The sequence below is a fragment of the Antechinus flavipes genome, chromosome X (genome assembly GCF_016432865.1).
Source record: "Antechinus flavipes isolate AdamAnt ecotype Samford, QLD, Australia chromosome X, AdamAnt_v2, whole genome shotgun sequence".
Taxonomy (NCBI): domain Eukaryota; kingdom Metazoa; phylum Chordata; class Mammalia; order Dasyuromorphia; family Dasyuridae; genus Antechinus; species Antechinus flavipes.
The window spans coordinates 40,447,778-40,467,313 of NC_067404.1; the positions used below are offsets into that span (position 1 = coordinate 40,447,778).

General features: G+C 44.3%; 1 protein-coding gene across 6 annotated transcripts in view; it reads right to left on the reverse strand.

Annotated features, from left to right (window-relative positions):
- Positions 1–1,111: 1,111 nt before the first annotated feature.
- FHL1 (four and a half LIM domains 1) overlaps positions 1,112–19,536 on the reverse strand; it is a 437,533-nt gene continuing 419,108 nt past the window's right edge. For 4 of the 6 annotated variants that reach the window (XM_051967871.1, XM_051967867.1, XM_051967868.1 and 1 more), the window contains 5 exons: positions 5,758–5,939; positions 4,998–5,172; positions 4,505–4,674; positions 4,131–4,317; positions 1,112–2,581 (listed from right to left, as the gene is read on the reverse strand). In XM_051967871.1, coding sequence (XP_051823831.1) covers positions 2,427–2,581; positions 4,131–4,317; positions 4,505–4,674; positions 4,998–5,172; positions 5,758–5,913 — 843 coding nt within the window. In that variant the 5' untranslated portion in view covers positions 5,914–5,939 and the 3' untranslated portion in view covers positions 1,112–2,426. Of the gene's footprint in view, positions 2,582–4,130; positions 4,318–4,504; positions 4,675–4,997; positions 5,173–5,757; positions 5,940–17,587; positions 17,706–17,943; positions 18,062–19,536 lie in introns of those variants that run through there. The other 2 variants (XM_051967865.1, XM_051967866.1) reach the window with 2 other exon arrangements.

Genomic DNA, 19,536 nt, shown 5'->3' on the forward strand with positions numbered 1-19,536 from the left:
CTTTGTTGGGAATGCTGCCATTCTTCCATTGTCCTTGAATCTTCCTTCTCTCATCAGTTTTTCCGTCTAATTCTTTCCACTTAAGGATTTCTCCTTGCCTCTTGTCTGGTGCTGCTGTAACCATGTCCTAATCCAGCCTACCTTCCTCTCCTACCCTTACTTCAAATAGCTGCTGAGCTGTTATTTCACGTCCAGGTTTCTAGGTTTGTAGCACCCATCTCTGCCCTACTCGACAAGTCACCGGCTCACCGTTGCTTTTGAGGGTCATCGGCACTTCGGACCCTTCACAACTCGGATCTACTCTGGCTTTCCAGACTGATTTCCCAAATCGGTCAACTTGCCACTCAACTGATGTGACGGGCTGTCTCCCATGTCTCTAATCTCATCCAGGCCATATACCTTGGGCGTGGAGTGTGCTTTGTCCTCATTTCTTTATTTGGAATCCCTGGGCCCTTCGAGGCTCAGCTCCTTTAGAGCAGAGCTTATTTCACCTTTGTCTTCACATCCGATACCTTGTATTTTGTATTTGATTTTGTTGGTGAGGAAGTTCCCTGCAGCAGTGAAGCCTAGCAACTGTTACTCAAGTTAGTGTCTTCGAGAACTGCTTGGGCTTAGGGCCTGCTCTCCTCACTACTACGCTGCCATACTGTGGGTGTGCAGTAAACTTTTAGTGACTCTAACTAAAGTTTAGATTTCTTAGAGATGAGTCACAATCCTCCTATACTATTGAAATGAACTTTTGGTCCTTCATTGCAAAAGGATTTTTCTCATAGATGGTTTCATTCTGTTTCTGACCCATAACCAGTCAGTAATTTGCCTTCCAGTTTCAAAATGGATGAGAAATTTTGGTGTATTTTTTTGTGACACTTTGATAGTCAAGGCTTTTCATTCCTTTTTCCCTAGGAGACACTGTGCAGTTTTCAAGGGGTTTTGTCCTAGAGAAGTAAAAATAGGGCCTCTATCACTGAAGGATTTTTGAGGACAAGAATGGAGTAAGTACTAGCTGGTGTGAAAGAAAAAAAATCACCAAGCCACAGGCTTTTGGAGAAGGCTGACATTAGCTGGGTCTTAGTGGATTTTTAAACACTTGAAAAAAAAAGCGATAGGCAAGTTATTTCTATTTTGCTTTATTTTCCAGATGATATTAGGGAAAGTAAATGTTAGACGCTGATGACAATTGCAGTACAGTCGTGGGGCTAGATGGAGCCACCTCTTTGATTTCTACCTCTCACTGACAAAATGGTTCCATGTATTTTATTGCCTCGTTAAAACTACATCATTGTTGGAATAAGAAGGGGGACAGTTTTGGTATTTCCAAAGTGTTAGTACCCAACAAAGCAGTGGTGTTCCACTCGCCACGAGAGCGGCCTTCCCCCGTTCATCTGTGTAGCAGAAGTTCTGCCACACGTTACAGAGTCACCTGTCCATTTCTCCCCCTCGGTAGACGAGGAGTAGAAATTCACGTAAAAATCCGACGGCAGTGTTAGCTAGTGCTTTTCATACTAGTTCTCTGGGCTACATTTCTAAATTGCATAAACACTCCAAGAGGTTAAAATTTTTTCATGCAGGTTTCATTAACTTGACTAACTCTACTGATAACACTTCAAAGCAAAATCTGGTTCAAAAAGCAGCTCCAAAAAGCACAATTTTAATAGCTAAGCTTTCAATGCCGTTTGCCATGCTGTAATTAATCAGAAATAACCTAAACTACTTTGAGCGTACATTTTCCAAATGTCATGCATGCTTCAGAAGAAAGCGCAGGAGCACATGCTACACACAAAAGCCAAAAGCCATTAGCCACAACAGAGAGCTTACTTCAAATCAGAATTCACTTCAAACACAAGCCTTTCTTTAAAATGCTGCATTAGTTGCTTTTAAAACACAAAGGCCAAAAAAGAGAGAAAGAGAAGATTATACTTTGCACAAAGCAAAAGCTGCCATTAGTCATTATGGTGAAGGCAGCTACTACTATGTTTTAGAATACAGTTCTATTTGTGGATATACTTCTCTCAAGGTATATATGATGATAAAAATCTAACTTGTCCTTCCTGAGAATCTCAGCAATGGGCTCAGGAGGTACGTTCTTTGTTCACAGCATGAGCTGTGTGTGGCAAACTATAATTTTTTTAAGGGTTACTTCTTTTTTAGCAACATGCATAAGCGTCTCTCTACTAAGGTTAACTGAAAATCTACTATAATGATAGGCTGCAGACTTAATGAATAGGAGCACGGTTTAAATGGGATTGCTGCAGAGTTTTAATTTCTAAGACCAAAGGTGATCTCCGTGCACCTTTTTATGAGCCATACTGTAAAATGAGAGAGCAAGCTCTAATTTGCGATTTTTTGGGGTCTCGCTCCTGCTCCGAGGACAGATATAGAGAGCAAGATTCAAAACTCCATGCTCCAGGACAGATGACCCCGTCCGTTTACAGCTTTTTGGCACAGTCGGGGCAATAGATCTGCTCGTTGTGGCAGACGAAGCGCTTGTTAGCCAGATTCACGGAACACTTTTTACAGTGGAAGCAGTAGTCGTGCCAGGATTGCCCTTCGTAGGTGACCACACTGGAGCCTTTCCCAAATCCTATAGGGAAAAGGAAAAACAACCAAGAAAGGTGTGAATTACAATCACCAGAAACTTCAGCTCCTCAAAATTGAAGCTGTTGGAGTCAATTCCCCGAGTTTAGACAGACCTAGGTCTTAGTCACCCTTCCTGCCCCCCTTCATTTGACAGGTGAGAAAATCGAAGTTCAGGGAGAAGTGACTTGTCCCACAGGTTAGTTTTTACATCAAAAAAGCTAGTTTTCCTAAAGGGTCGCAGTCCAAAGAGACTGAGAATGAGCTGGAGTTGTGGCCGGCATTATATCTCTGAAGCAAATCAGGGCACCTTTTTCTCTTAAGCTTTCAGGCTAACTGCTTGAGAAAAAAAACATAGTAATTTGTGAGCCATGAGGATGTCATTGCTGTTGTTTTATGGTAGCGTTTAAAAGATTAGATAAGATCTGAAATCTGCTCTCCTCTTACAGACCATGTAGCTGCTTTAGTCCCACCTCTTTCCCCCAGAATAATGAGCCTGGAGGATGGGCAATTCCTCCTGAAGGCTGCCGGAAGCCCCCTCCTCCCACTTCCCTTCCTTTTCGCAATCTCCATTGTGGCCACCACCCTGCTTTATCAAACTGGCCGCCAGGAGGCGAACTTAGACTGTTCTATTATCAGGAGAAAAGCCAACACCCCACAAGCGCAGCTCTGGTTCTTTGTTTTCACTGCAGAGAGCTCTGGCTCGCCACTCTGCCTCCTGTATCCCAACCCCCAGGGCTTTACCATCCCTTTTCTCTAAGATTTCTAAGACGCCTTGAAGGGACCGTTCTAGGCAAGGGCTGAGTTCTGGGGGAAGCACTTCATTTAGAGGCAGGTAACTTTCCTTCTGGCCTTGGGTGAATCTGTAATGGGCACTCAAAGGGCTGTTTGTCAGGGAGGGAGGGGCTGGCAGCTTCTGCTGCAGAGGATGCTCTCTGCTTAGCCACTTCCTACTCGTCCTTTTTATCCTTCTACCATCTCATGACCCATTAGAAAGGAAAATTGGAGGGGAATCCTGACACCTCTCCTCTGATGGAGCCATGTTTCTCTCCTTAGATCAATACCCTGTATTATACTATAGCTGCTTATGTTTAGGATCTCCAGTGAAAAAACTCTGGGGGGAAGGGGAGGCGGGGAGTCAGAAAGACTCCTCTTGCTGAGTTCCAGGCTGGCTTCGGGCAACTTCAGTTAGATGGGGGATTCTGGAACAGTCTTCACTCCATTTGCCTCAGTCTCCTCATCCAACAATTATCTCTGCCCAAAAAATCCCAGTGGGGAGTGGGGCCATCCATGGTCCAGTACAACTGGAAAGTGGCTAAACCAGCTAGAGGTCAAACCCAACTTCAAGTCTTCGGGAGGGTCCTATCACGCAAAGACCCCAGCTCTAGCCTCACTCAGTATGGACTTATAAGACTGCTGCAGCTTGAGAGGATTTCACATGTAACCTAACTCATTGGGGGAGGGGGAGACACAGTTTAAGGCCTAGAAAGGAGTGACAGTTCTTCCCTCTCCCCCACGTGTTGTCATGCTAGCACTGCCCCCTAGAACCCACTTACCTGTGATGGGGTTCTTACATCCAGCACATTTCTTGGCAACAAAGGACTTGTAGCAATCCACACAGTAATACTGATCCTCCACGGCAGTGAAGCGCTGTCCAGCCAGCTTCTTGCTGCAGGTGGCACACACGAAGCACTCGCCGTGCCAGGGCTGATCCTGGTAAGTGATTCCTCCAGAAGTGATGGCCTAGACCGAGAAGGAAGGGTCAGAGACTGCGCCGTAACACCAAAACGCCACCCCCACTTCAGCACAGTATGGGGGAAGAGAATTGTTAAATGGGGCTGGGTCCAATCTGCCAACATCTGGGTTCTCCTGTGTACTGCCCCCTGCCCAATGGGGAACCTTACACCCCCATAACTGCAACGAGGCACACCTTGTTGCACTTCACGCAGTGCTTGGCAAACTTGGTCTCGTGACAGGTGACGCAGTAGAAGTCTTCCCCTTTGGGGAAGAAGCTGCCGGTTCCGATGACCTGTTTGCAGTTACTGCAAGTGAAACAATCCTTATGCCAGACGTTCTTCTTGTATTCCACGTTTTGGTCTCCTAAGGGAGGAAGCCGTTGAATTGCCATGGGATCACCCAGTAAAAAGGGTTCCTGTTCCCCCTCCCTCACTTGAGGCAGAGCCGAGAAAGTTTTACTCCTTTTCCTGGGTAGTGGCTGGCGTCTAATCTCACAGGGACTAGAAGTTCAATCAAGTATGGGGTGGAACTGCCACTGGCAGGAGGGTGAGGGTGCATACTGGGTATCTGACATTCAAAGCCCTCCTTCAGACTCAGGAGGAGAGGAGCAGTCAGGGTACTGTTGAAGGTGTCTCCTGCCCCCCCCTCCAATTTCAGAAAATCTTTTCTTCAAGGTAAGTAGGTACCTGCAACAATTTGCTTGAAGCATCCTTTGCATCGGGGGGAATCCTCCCGCGTGGTGCACTTGTTACACAGGATCTTATTGTCTTTGGACACAAAGGTCTCATTGGCCAGAGGATGGTAGCACTTGGCACAGCGGAAGCAGGAATCGTGCCAGTAGCGATTCTTGTAATGCAGCTCCTAAAAGCACAGAGAACCGGGAAGAAGGGAGAGAAAGTCAGTAAAATAGTCTAAGTGGGGATTATTAAAAGCAAAGGGCCTTTTTTCCACTTGACAAAATTATTCACTTAGAGTCAGCCCCCACAGCTCTCCTGTGGTCCGGGTGGAAAAACCCCAGTAGGAACAAGCCATTAGAGAGGACCTGAAGCCCCTAGGTCTCGAGCATTTCTGTCACCCTCTTAATCAGAAGCAGCCCCACTGTCAAGCTTTTTGTACACTGGTTTATATCTCTGCACAAATAAGATGGGGGTGGGGCTAGTCCCAGGAGCTAAAGTTAGAGAACTGGAAGGGATCCAGTCCCAACACGGGGCTGCGGTTTTGAACCCCAGTTCTGCCTCTTGTGCAGATAATGTCTACTAGGCCCTGGTATCTGTTCTGCAGGAGATAGGGGTAGGAGTATAGCCTCCGAATCCCTCCTTTTATCCATTAGTTTTATGGGGTTCTAAGTATTGGAGGTTCAGGAAATGCAGGCAATATTAGGCCAGGTACAGAGATTTCAGTCCTAGTTTTTGTGGCCAATGAGGGGGAGAGGTCCCTTAGTCTCACCTTAGAGTCTGCCCCAATGGGTTTGCGGCACTCCACACAGGTGTTGGCACAGAATTTGTCAAAGCATTTCACACAGCAGTGCCGGCCTTCCTTCTGCACGTACTTCTTCCCTTGCAAAGGGTCCCTGCAGTAATGGCAGTCAAACTTCTCAGACATGGTGCCCACAGTGTAGCCTCCGGGACCTGAGGGGGAGGAAAGGAAAGAGGCCCAGTTCTTGGAGGCTTCAAACAAAGTAGGGGAGCCTCATTCAAGCAATCACTCTACAAGGTGAGTTTCTTGTCCTGCAATGTTTAAAGAGGGGGCTCCATTCCCCCAGGCAGATTCTAAGATTCAATTTGAGGGGAGGGGGAGAGACCACATTTCCTTTTACAGGGAGGAGTACCAGCAAGAAGCGGAGAGCTCCAAGCACAGCAGGAAGATTTCAAGAAGCACCTTCACCACGCCTACAAGAGGAAAGAACATCTTCCAGTCTCTTCTCTAGGACGGGGAAGAGAGAATACTAAAAGGAGGAAGATAATTCCAATAAATCTAAGAGTTTATTATGAGTCTGAGTTGTTCATTATAATCTTAGTAAAAGGTTTTCTATTTTACCTAGCTGTGGGGCCCCTGAGCTCCTTTCCATATTTCTCCTCCCCAAGAAATGGAGACTTACCTGCCTGGGCTGTAGCCTTATACTCTCCCTTCCACCCCTTGCTCTACTTCCCAGCTATCTTGACCACCCCTCGGGGTTTTTTTATACAAACCTATGCCGAAGGTGTTTTGTTTGGGGACGTTGCCAGAGCCACCCTGTCTCCGAGCTAACTCCTTTTGAACCAAGGCCAGAAACCTAAACCTAAGCTGCCCGTGTTTCTGATCAGTAAATATTAAGACACTAAATAAAGGGCAGCTGAGTGTCGTGCATATCTTAGTGTTGTGTATCCTTAGACAGATTCAAAATTGGGAAGGTCATCCTAGTCTTTACAAACGAGGTGACCTAACCTAGGGTGAAAAGTACAATAGTTAAGTAGCTGAAGGGCAACCAAAGGGGAAAAAGGATTCAATGTGCTGAGTCTGGCCCACAGAAGATGCCCTCGGGATGCCCACCTGTTCTGAGGTGTGCTATGCAGTTGCCTCCCAGCCTCTGCCAGCAACTTTATGGGACACGATGGGGAGGGTGTCGATGCGCGATAGAATGAAGAAATAAAATCACTATTTGAAACTCAACTAAGAACACAGGTGGAGCCTCGGATTCTAGACTTAGTTTTGCTCTCTGACGAGCCCCTTCCCTGCTTATAAAATGAAAGAAGCGGGATGTGCACCAGATAGGGAGGCAGATGTGGCTTTCAGTCCCACCTCTGACCAATATTGGCTCTGGGAGGCTGGGCAAATCAATCATTGGGTGATCGGGGACTGTCCAAATGAAGTGAGTGGGAAGTATACTTGGTTTGGAATCCTCAGATCTAGAACTGACTCGTGGACTGACAGGTAGGAGGTGGCTGCTTTGTCAAAGTCTCACTTGTTGGTCGCTCGAATCGCAGAATTTGAGTTGAAAGGGACCCGTTTGTAGCTGGGCTCTGCGCTACAAAATGATCCCAGTTCCACTCTTAGACGACTCATTGTGGTCAAAGTCTGTTCTGACACCACACTTCCCTGTATCTTCTACCATCGTTCTACCTCTGGGAATAAGCCCAAACTCCTTCCCATATATGGCAATCCTGGAAAAGCTGACAGGCAATATGGAGGTGTAGCTTTTTACATTTCAGGATTCTATGTGGGGGCAAAGGGGAAGGAAAGGCTAGCCCTTTTTTAATGATTTCTTTCACGCCGGTGAAAGGACTTCCCCCAATTCTAGACGATTTCAAAATGAAGCAAGTAGCCGATGACACTCGTCTACAGTCGACCCAACGCAGGCTCTCAGTTTTTCCCTTGGAGAAGTACAAGTAGTTTTAATAACACTCTTGAAGATTGCTACAACTTTCCCTGTAAAGAGAATAAAAATATTGTCCTTTATGCATCTTGGATTGAGCCAAATAATTAGAATGGCCTCCAGAGTGTTAAACAGAAAGGTTTTTGATTGGGGGGGAGGGGGCTGGACCATTTCTGGGAAGGTTCTTTGATGTCTGGGAGAACACAATGACATAATGACTTAAGTGCCTATGTACTCTGAAGACAACAGTGTGAAGTTTTCCATTAGCCTTTTGTGTGAAGGGGGGAAAAAAGATAAGCTCTCCAATTTCGGGGTCATCGAGGCCGGTCCCCTTCACTTTCTTGTTGAGAGAAATTCTGACTTTGCCCAAACTCCTCAAGCTAGCCAGTGCTAGAGCCCACATTAAGATCCAAATTCATGGGCTGACATCCAGGGATCTTCACATGTGGGGAAAAAGGGGGAAAACTAAAAATTCATTCATGGGATCTCGTCACCTAAAATCCCCACGCTGAGACTGTGGCCACCGAGTTCCTTATTCAAAGCTATGGGGAAAAACAAATATCCAAGACCAATAAATTATTAATATCATTAAAATACCATTTGGCAAGAAAAGCGAATTTGTCGCACGTCACCTTGGCTCACACAGGAGACTCGTTTTAATTTCTCTCTCTTTGGCCGTCTTTACAAAGAATAGTTGTTAGACAAAAATATGACTGTGGCACTCCCTCGCTTAACTCATTCCGGTGGCTTCCCATCGACCCCCTCTGGCCTCTTGAACCTGTCATAGGCTGGCTCCCAACTTTTTACCTTTCTTTGCAAACCTATTTCTCCCCTTCACGCACATTATGGTCCATCCGGTCAAACCAGACCACTTGCTATTCCCTATACATGACCTTTTACCTCCCATTTCCACCTTTTTGCCTAAACTGTCCCCCATTTTGTGAAATGCTCTCCCTGCCCACCTTTGTTTCTTGTAATTCCGGCTTCCTTTCAAGGCTGAGATCTGGTGGCAATTCCCGATGTTCCCACTTGTTGACGCTCTAAATAAGTTAGTCTATACTCTACACATATTGGGTAATGACCGAGCCATCTACACGTTTCCCACCAGCAGAACGGCATGCTTCCTGACAACAGGGACCCTTTTGCTTTTAGTAAATTCTCATGGGCACAGACTTGGGCACACGAGCGTCCGTTACAAAAAAAAAAAAAAAAAAAAAACGACGTATAAAAAAAAGACACCGGATGTGAAGCTGAGCAAAGCAATCGACGGCCAGGAGCCAGCCTGGACATTTAAGAGCTGCTCTCCCTGCTGCTCCGGCCACTGCTTCCCATCATTTGAAGAGAAAATGGCCTGACATCACCCTCAACAGGAGAAGCCCTAGTAAAGTGGGACTTGCTCATTCCAGTAGCTAGTGACTTCTTCCGCTCCCATCATACCTCTCGTTGCAAGTGTTCTGCTATTTCTTAGCCTCTTGTTTCCTACAGCTCTGCCTTAGAGTACCTGGTCTGCATTCTCCACTCCCCCTAAATCCACTGAATCAGCCAGTCCCTCTTCAGCAACCAAGACCCATTTTCCCCTCAACTTCTCTCATTCTATCTTGCACTCACGAAAAGCTGACTTAAGTGTAGAAGACACCCAATCCAGGGCTAGGTGCTCCAGGCCTACCCCTGGCCCAGAGGGCCAGGAGAGAGAATGAGCGCATTCCAGACCCTCCTCTGAAGTTCCCCCTCCCTCCATCCAAACCCTTGGAGCAGCCATCCTGGCTTTCAGTTTGTTTATCCTCAAGGACTTTAGTATCTGCCTCCCGATCCATCTCCATTTCTGCCCTCCCACGTGGAGATTTCACTTCCCTGTTCCCGAACATCTTCATTTATGAGACCTCCGCTTTTGTATCACCTCAGCTGCACACATACTTATCCAATCATTCTGCCAAGAAATAATTTGCATAATTGTTCCAAAAGTGACTGCAACCCGGAGACCTCACTGCCAAATGTAGATCCCAAGGAGGTCGAAGACAGAAAGGTCACATGTTCACCGTGTGTGTGGGTATGTTTGTATGTTTGTGTGTGTGTGTGTGTGTGTGTGCGTGTGTGTAGTGCCATCCTTGGCGGCGGGCTGGGGAACAGCTAAGTTGCCTGGCATACGTGACTGGAAAAGAAATACTATGTGGTGAACTCAGTATTGAAAACGGAAAGAACGGCAACAAGCCGCCAAACTAAACATGACATTGTCATGATGCCCCAGAAGAGGAGACAGAGTTGGGGCAGGCCGAGTGGATTTGCTACTTTTGCCATTTACAAGGGATGGCTGTCTGGAGGGGAGAGGGAAATACTTGGAAAGCAAAGTGATATTTAAAAAGAAGCACTAGATCCTGTGTTTTTGTGGGAGGAGGCCATCGGGGTTAAATGACTTGCCCAGAGTCACACAGCTAGTCTCTGCAACCACATTAGGATCAGCGATCTATTCACTGCACCACTTGGCTACCCCTTGAGAGTTTTGGGCTTCGTAACGGCACCGATACAAGATAAAAAGTCATTCTATCCTCGGGCAAGTTATTTCACTTACTTGGGGTTGCATCGTCTTCATCTGTGAAACAAGCTGGTTAGAAATGATGACCTTGAAACTCTTTTGCAGCCCTAAATCTATGATCGCATGGAGGCTGAGGCAATAAAACCTCAGAGGCATCAAAGTACTCAGTCCAATCCTGTCATTTAACAGAGGAGGGAAACTGAGGCTCAGGGTCACATAGAAACTGAGCCAGAAGCCTTGGACAACCGTAACTGGGCAACAACATAGTGGAGAAGCAGTGTATTGCAGGTGAAAAAATAGTGACCTTGGCATCAGAGATCCTGACGTGAAACACTAGCTCTGCTTTTTCCTCCCTGTGTGATCCTAGACAAGCTACTTCATGTCCTTATGGGAAGAACTCTGGAAAATGAAGGGACTGGCCTAGAGGGCCCCGGAGGTCCCTTTTGGCTCAAGCTCTAGGATCTTATAAACTGTGATCATAAGCCAAGACAGGCAAAGATTAAGGAGCTTCGATGAGAAAGGAAATCACCACGATGGGCAGCGCTCCAAAGTCTGTCACTCCGATACTCTTTGGCCAAATCATTTGACAGAGAAAAGAAGGGACAGACGAAGTCGAGTTATTTGAGCACAGAAACGTTGGGCAGTACCTCTTTCTTTCACCAGAAAAGTAAAAGAACAGAGAAGGGAAAAACTTGATTTTCCCTCTTCTCGGTAGCTCACTTTTCTTGTCCCCCAATGCTTAATCCGACATTCATCTGTGGACAGAAGGCATGCCCCTAGGAATATGTAATGATACTAACTGAAATGGGAAGCTCTCCCTTTGCCCAAACTTTCAGATATATTAACTCTGGAGAAAGAGATGTTATCGAGCATTAAGTCAAAGTAACCACAAAAGCCAAGCACACCTAAGTTTATAAGCACTAAGAGATGTGAAGGACGCTACCTGAAGAGACCACGGGCTTCCCCCTCCCTACGGATGGCGGAGGGGGCTTCTGGGTCAGTCATCGGTTAGATTAGATGCCTCTGTGCTATTTCCATCCAGTCAATGAGTAGGATGATTAATCGTTATTGCTAATAATATCTGATACTGATAGAATGTTTTAAGATTCGCAAAACACTCTACGCTTTATCTTATTTCAGCTTAACCAAAAAAAATCCTCATTTGGATCTTTTTAGTTCTTACACAGGTGATCTTGTGCAAACAAATCCATCGTTCTGTGCCTCAAGTTCCTCAGCTGTAAAAATGGAGGAGCTGAACTGGACGGCTTCTAGATGGGGAAACAAACTTGCTCAGAGTCACATGGTCAATGTCAGAGGCAGGACTTGAACCCAGGTTCTTACTGACTTCCAAGTCCAGCCTTTATCTGGAGTTGTTCCAGACCATCCTTACAAAGGGAGAGATGATCGTTGCGAGACATCCATTAGCGGTAGTACCAGCGGCATACGTGATCACACAAAACTCCCCCAGTGCACAAACATCAGTAATCGTACGGATAATGCACTAGAAAGTCAACGTGAACATAATGGGAGGGAGACGGCAGTGCCCAAGTTTCCCTTAGGTACGTATCTATTTCCTTTCTTCATCTTTATCATAGGAGAGAAGTGGGTTAGGGGAAAAGCCCAGTACTTAAGAGTCTACTGACCACCCGACTCCCAAGACGAGGGACACCTAGGAAAATGGTGCCGCTCCGATTCAGTTATTTGGCTGATGGTTAACCAGATGCTCTTTTTGGTTTCAATTTGTCTTTGATGTTTGAATCTTATTTCCTGCCCAAACACATAGAGCCTTCTGAACACAATGACTGACTTTCTTTCCCAATCAAAAGACCCAGGACTTTCCTTACTTTCACCCACTTATCATTGTGGAGGGCCCCATGTGAAGATGGAGGTGGAAGAGATGATGCTTAATCTGGACAACACAGAGACGCTTCAGTCGGAATCACAGTACCTGGGTTCAAATGCTCCCTATGCCACTGATCTGGAGGGAACGGTCTAGTCACTTGACCTGTCCAAGCCTTGGTTTCTCATAAAAGGAAAGGGGTGATCTAAATACATTCTAAGGTCTATTTCAGTTCTAAGCTGTGATTCTATGAGTTTCTTTCTCCTAAAAGTGGAGCACTACATGAAATTCTGGGGAACTGCAAAGTCTGAGTGTTTACTGTGAAACTTGACAGAAATTATCAGAATCAAAATGGTTAAAAGTAGGAGCTAAAGCCAGGGATGTGTAAACTCCACCAAGTTGACATGAAACAAGAGTTCAAGGCCTAGAAGGGAATAATAGCCACTTAACAAATGCTTACTAAATAAATGAACGGAGGCGCTGTGTTGTTACAGTAAATTTAAAGCCGAATACATAAGGCCCTAGACAAGGCCACAATTTGGGGGGGAGGGGGGAGTCTAAACAGCCATCTGGCACGTGTAACCACGTGTATTTTACCAGCTCTGGAGGCAGATTCCTTTTCTTATACTTTAGCTTTCTCATAGCACCTAGCAGCCTCTTCTGTGTAAAACACTCGACAAATGTTCATTGTCTGACAGATACAAACACCAGGAGGCTGTAAAATGCCTCTCCTTAAATACCAGAGGCCACGTTCCAGTTCAGGAGTCCTTAGCCCTCTTCCTCACAGAGGAAGAGATTTCAAGGAGCCCAGCCTTGGAAGGGGAAAACACACACACGTGTTCCTGAGGGGCGGAATAGTGAATCTACAAGGCCAGCCTTCGAGGCAAGAAGATCCAGATTCAAGCCTCTGCCACTTCACTAGCCCTAGATCTCTCCTCAACGTTCTAGTGATTCTACATTACAGAAAAGTTGCTGTACAGTGGAAACGCTCACATACGTGCACATTTGCACACGCAACTCCCCCATTACCTGTTTGGAGGCAACAGAGCTTAGTGATAGAATTGACTTGAAATATGAAAATCATGGGTCCAAATTCTCTCTGACATTTACTAGCCAGGTCATCACTGGCAAACCATTAAAAGTCTTCCTTGGCCTCATGTGTTCGATGGGCTAATAATAGCTGGAGAATTTCCCTCCCAGGGTTGTGAGGCTCCAGGGTTTTCATGTATGCAAAGCGCTACATAAATGTTACCAGCGATTAGGGATGCTTTTTATTAGGGAATCAATACTCCCCCAAGGCTTTGTTCTGCAAAAAGCCAACCGACCCAACAGCAAGGCTTTTGAATTTAGTTGTTGGAATCATTTCCTACAGCCATCTCCAGGGTCCGGGAAACTAGAATTCAGCTGAAGCTATAACTGAGTTCTCTCTCCAGTTGTTCAGGCCTTTATTCCAGAAGGGCAGCCCGCATTTCTTTCAATGCCTCCTTCTATACAGATAGTATTCCTCATTTAACTACAAAGTTTCCTCTTTCAGCAAATACATCCAACATGTTGTAATTAAAACAAGTTGGAGCTTCCAAATGAATTGTGTGCATGTAAATGTTACAATAGATACCTTTTCAGGTAAATCCTTCCTTTTGGGAGACTAGACTTGTGATTAGAGAATAGATATAGAATACTTCCCCAAAACACACACACACACACACACACACACACACACGCTCTTCTCTTCTCATGTACCATTTCAAGTGACCCCAAATATGAATATGTAAATGTGATTATTATAATCAATCTGTTTATAGTTTTTCTAATGATGTGCTTTCTTCCAAGGAGCCCAACGAGTGGGAATAGAAATGGAAAAATCATTTTCTGAAGGGTATTTTTGGTCTGCTAATTGCCATAGCCCACATCAGTGCGCCACTCACACCAAAAACAAATATAGGTCTCTAATGAAAGTGCATTTACATTGCTTTACTGAAAATAGGTGACCGATTATATTAAAACTTCTGGTGATAAAAAGGGCAGTTGTGCAGTAGTAGTAGTAATGTATCTAGATACTTAAGAAAAATGGAATCGTCCTTCCCCTAGGATGAGGTGTGATCATACACAAAACTAAATCTACCAGACTCATAAATGGGGAGGTACCATTGGGGCCCCACTAACACATAGACTCATGCTCCCAGTTTCTTCCCTTTTAGTGAGAGTTGGTCTTACTAATCAGGGTACTAAGATGTGCTGGGCTTTGATAGCTCTTCTTCCTCTTTACCTCCCTTATAAATATTTCCCCTACTATCTTGCCACCATTCATATTACTAGTTATTCCTTTGGCTGGTCTCAAATTCTATGATTTAAAAATGCTGTAGATCCCTATTAAAATATAGGGATGTTATCTAAAACTTTTTCCCCCTTACAAGCCAAGAATTTTTTATGCAACCCCAGACAGACAGGTATATAAAATAGGTATACAAATTAAACATTCATTGATACTAAGTCATAATCTCCCGACTGCCACATTCAATTACATGACCGCACACAGGGTTACGACCCACAGTTTAAAAAAGTTTTGATATAATAAGAGTACCATCCGTTAGCATTCATTAACACAACAGAGAAATAAGGTCTCTAGTGAACTAAACAAAAGAAAAGTCAACTTGGTTGCGGCACGGGATATGGAATCAATAGAACATGCTGGAACACCCCGGCCTACAGCTTTGGATGCTAGAGTGAGTGGGAGCTGAAAGTAGGGATCATCTTTAGAGATCAGTCTGCCTAACTCCACCATTTTACAAATGAGCAAACTATGATCCAGAGGGGTTATATACCGCAATATGGCCTCAGGTTCTCAAATCTGGCTTTCCACTGTACCAAACTAAAAATGGGATATTTTTCCTGGGTATATGTGTATGTATGTGTGTGCACAATTTGGCAAACGCTATTTTATTTTTCCTAATTATATGTAAAGATAGTTTTCAACATACATTTTTATAAGATTTTGAGTTTACAATTTCTCTTCCTTCTTCCTAGCTTGCCCGTCCCTAGATGGCAAGCAATCCGAAAGAGGTTATCCACTTGTAATGGTGTTAAACTTATTTCTAAGTTAGTCATGTTGTGAGAGAAGAATCAGAACAAAAGGGAAAAACCACAAAAAATAAAGGGAAATAGTGTGCTGCTACTCGCATGCACATCCACAGTTCTTTCTCTGGCTGTGGAGAGCATAAAAGGGCATTTTTAAATAGCAAGGATTCTGCTTAAGTTGGCTTCTAAGATATCAGTCACACTCTGACTTCCATTTTAAAAGAATCCCCTTTTAAGATACAAATACCCTGGGAATGGGGCACATCCGCAGCTTTCATTAATCACTGATGCCTTTGAATTGTTTCAGCATTTAAAAAAGATACCGAAGTAGCTGAAGCCGGGATGGAAACTCACGAAGACAGTAAAGGAACCGGCAGGGGATTAATTTTCTCAGGGAACATGTCCAATCACCTCCACCAACTCATAAGCCACTGGCATCTCCCCAATACCTGCCCAGCAAGACACGCACAGTTGTTGTTGTGGTTCAGTCACATCCACCTCTTCAGGTCCCCGTTGGGGGTTTTTAGCAACTTGATAAATGTGTGGTGTTTGCTGAACAAGCGAGGACAGAGGAGAATAGACTAAGTTCACTTCTCAATTTTGCCAAGTTCTTTTTGTATTTACAGTTCTGAGGCCTGTGTCTAACCTCAACTCCCCCCCTAACACCTAGCAAGCCCACCACGCTGAGCCCAAAAGATATCCATCTGTCTTTGTTGTTCAATGGCGGTCAAGCCCTGCTATAACCAACTCACTTCCTCCCTTAGTGCCTCAGTTTCCTCACCTGTTAGCTGAGGGATCAGACTCGATGAGAACTAATAAACCCATATAAAAAAATTAGGTCCACAGGTCCCTTTCTAAATCCAAAGTCAACTCCTTCTCAAACAAAGGAATGAAGAAATCCCTCCCACCAAATGCACTGAGGTTGTAGTTTTTGGGAGCAGGGGTTGTTGGTGGCTTTCAGAAGAAAGAAGAGCTGGACCTGTCAGAGAAAACAAAAATCATTCAGACAACCACAGTGCTCTGGCTAGATAACTGCCCCAAATGATTTATAAAGGACAGTAATGACAGGCAGAAACTTAGTGGGAAGCCAGAGGCCTGAAACATTTTGCTTTTGCCTTTATCGAATCCATTAACTCCACCATGTGTGTCAGTTCTGGACAGCTCTTTCCAAAGGGATTTGAGGGCTGTACTGTATACCAGTGGGTGGGGAGGTGGGTGGGCCCGCCGCTAGAGAGGTTGCTTCCTCTGGCCTCATGACTTGCCTGTCAGAGCTCAAAGTGGAGGATGGAATCCAACTACCAGAATCACTTGTTCTTATCCTCAAGGGCCTATTTTAAGCACAGACTCACAAGAAGCCACTAACAAAAGTTAGACAGTTGTCCCATGGAGACCACACCTACTTTAGGGTCACACCGCATCCTCTCCCCCATTCTATCCAGTTTCTGAATTTATATTCCCAGTACAAAGCTGGAATTCTATTTCCTGAAATAGGTCCCCCCAAACCCCCAATTTCATAGGGATGTTGAATACAAGTTGATCCAATTTACTCCAAGAATGAATGGCCCTTTCAAGCTGTACTTAGCCCTTCTGGATTTATAGAGGCCACAGTCACACCTGGGGACCCAGTATAATTTATAACCCAAAATGAAGGCGTGCTGTAAATGTGTCACCTTTTAAATCAAATTTAGCATTTAATAACTCAGCTATTTAATTAATAAGTGAAATCAAATGTTCCTCTACCAATTACCAAACACCCAAGGCATATCAGGGGCAAGTCAGAGCAGAGTAATTTCTCCACACCCAAAGACTGTGTATATTAGCTGATTAACACAATCTCAAACTTGTGGTCCTGGGGTCTGAAGAGTGGCTCCTTTGTAAGAAAAGGCATTGCTTTTATGCACCAGGAATAAGGGAAATCTTAACTCTTAATGCCTAAGAAGGATGGCTACACAACAGCAGCAAAAGAATTTTCAGAAGCATCCTATCTTAACTAGTTATCCTAATGAGTTATTGAAGAGCACTTTAAAACATTACAAAGTAGTGGCACTATGAAAATGCAACAGATTTCCTCGCTTTTCCTCTAATCCTTGTCATCTGACCGTCTCCTCTGGACTTCTGGTTCTCAGAAAGAAAGTTGCTTTTTCAGTTTAAAAAAAAATGGCACAGAAGGGCTGCATCCTCCCAAAAGGCTGATCTTGGAAGAGGAGAAACAGCAGGCTGACTTCAGGGGGAAAAACCCAAACATCCAACAAACCGGGATGGCCCCTTGATCATCCCGTGGAAACTCTGTCTCTTTCGGATAAGGACACTAACATCCATTCCTCTGACCCCAGTCTTCCTCTGTAATCCAGCTCCCTTCTAGAAACTTTACAATCAACTTCAAGCAAAATAAAAAGTAAGTTTTTAAAGTCAAAATATGCACAGAACTAGACTGCAAAGTCACCCCCCCAAAAAAAACCAAACCGGCAAGAACACATACCCTTGGCTTTATGAGACATCTACATCTTTTGATTAGAATGAATGCAAAAATCTGTTATCACAACTGCATGTTGGAAATTCATTGATTCAACAAGTATTTTTGAACTGCCTACTGCTTCCGAGTCCTGGGGAGAGAAAGATGAAATGAAATCTCCTATCTATCTCTATCAAGGCAGCCTACCACCTTAGCTAACTTGATAACAATTCCCTAACTGATACTAACTCTAAGGCAATAAACAAGATCTATCAGCTTAAAATCATTCAATTCCCCCAATTTTTGCCAGTCAAGTCCATTTTCCAACATAAATCATCGTTGTCAGAAAAATCATATAAAAGAATACCGCAGGCTTTTCTTACCGGAGTGTTTCTGGGAAGCCATGCCTTGGAGAGCAACTTCCCCGGCAGTGCCCAGGTCACTGTGGCCACTATCTCAGCTGATAAGAATATGGCTCATTTGATAACATACATTTAAGGGGAGGCTATTAATACAAAAATAACTAAGAGCAGATGTCCCCACCCCTCCCAAGAGATCACAACCTTAATCCCACTAGAAAATTCTTACCATTTTAGGTGATCCCAGGGAGAAGAATAGGATCCAGTAAAAATACCAAACACTACATATAAATACCTGGAGAACGACTCAGCATCCAAATTAGCTCCAAAGCCGGGAGTGGCTACAGAGAAAGCCATCCCTCTCCTGGAGGGACATTTGGCCTTGGCCTGGGCATAGTTCATTGCTAAGCCAGCCTTATTCATTTGCTTTAAAGATCCAAAGTATTCAGCTCTCTCTACTCCACAGAAACAATACTATTTTTGTTGAAAATAATTCTAGTATATAAATTCAATTCTAGTTAGTAAAATACATTTCTGAAGTTTTAGACAATAGAACTATTGAGATTATAGAGGCTTAAACTTATAGCCTGCCTACTATAGATATCAGAACATGGAAAGAAAAGCCCAATGGGGGAAAGCTTCATCCACAGAAAAAGCCCAACTCCTCAAGTATCCCTTAAAGCAGATCATCAAAGGGGGAATGTGCTGTAGGTACAACACAGACATCTTGGGTCCCAAACAAACAAATGAAGCTCTTCTGGTGAAAATATCAGCTCTGTGGAATGGGATTTTTTTAAAGCCACCTCAAAATTAAGTTTTTCAGGCCATGGCTAAAGCAAAAAGCCTTCTCCTCCCCTCATCTTAAGACCACCAGGTACACACACAGAAGGCTATGTGCAATTGTGGTCAGATCCAGAGAGTCTAGGAGGAGGACAATACAGTGATCAGGGGGCCAAGAGCAGATTAAAAATGGGAGTTGGGAAAAGCAAGCTGACCGAATGCTACAAAATCATCCAGTCATACAATAGGTATGAGGACCTCGCTCACCAAATCCTGGAATACCAGAATGGGGAACTATCTATTAGATTATCAGCAAACTGAGGTTATTTTCTTTTTCTATATCGTCTTAGTGTGTCTCATATAGTAGTTTTAAAAGTGGATTTCTTTTGTCTTATGACATTTATTTCTGAATATCTCTTCTTTCCCTTTCTGAGTCAGAGAACTTTCTAACAAAGCATCAAAAAGAAAGGGGGAAAAATTGGTTTAGCAAAACAAACAAAGCTATCAACAGTCAAAGAGAATATCCATTGTATGACACCCATAAGACCCCCACCTTCCCGAAAGAGAGAGAGGTTCATTTTCTCTTCTCGGTTTGGTCAAAACTGTACGGAGCAGTTGTTAGTCAAATGAGTGAATGAATTCTTTGAAACTTGAAAGCTAAATTTAGAATAACAATGGGAACTTTATCAGGGTATAGAGAGTTAAAAGTATGGGAACCACCCCCATATCTAACCAGTTGTCAAGTCTTGTCTACATCTCTCATGACTGTCCTCCCCTCTCTAGTTCCATGGCTACTACTCTAGTTCTGGTCCTTCTTGCCTCTCAATTGAGCTACTA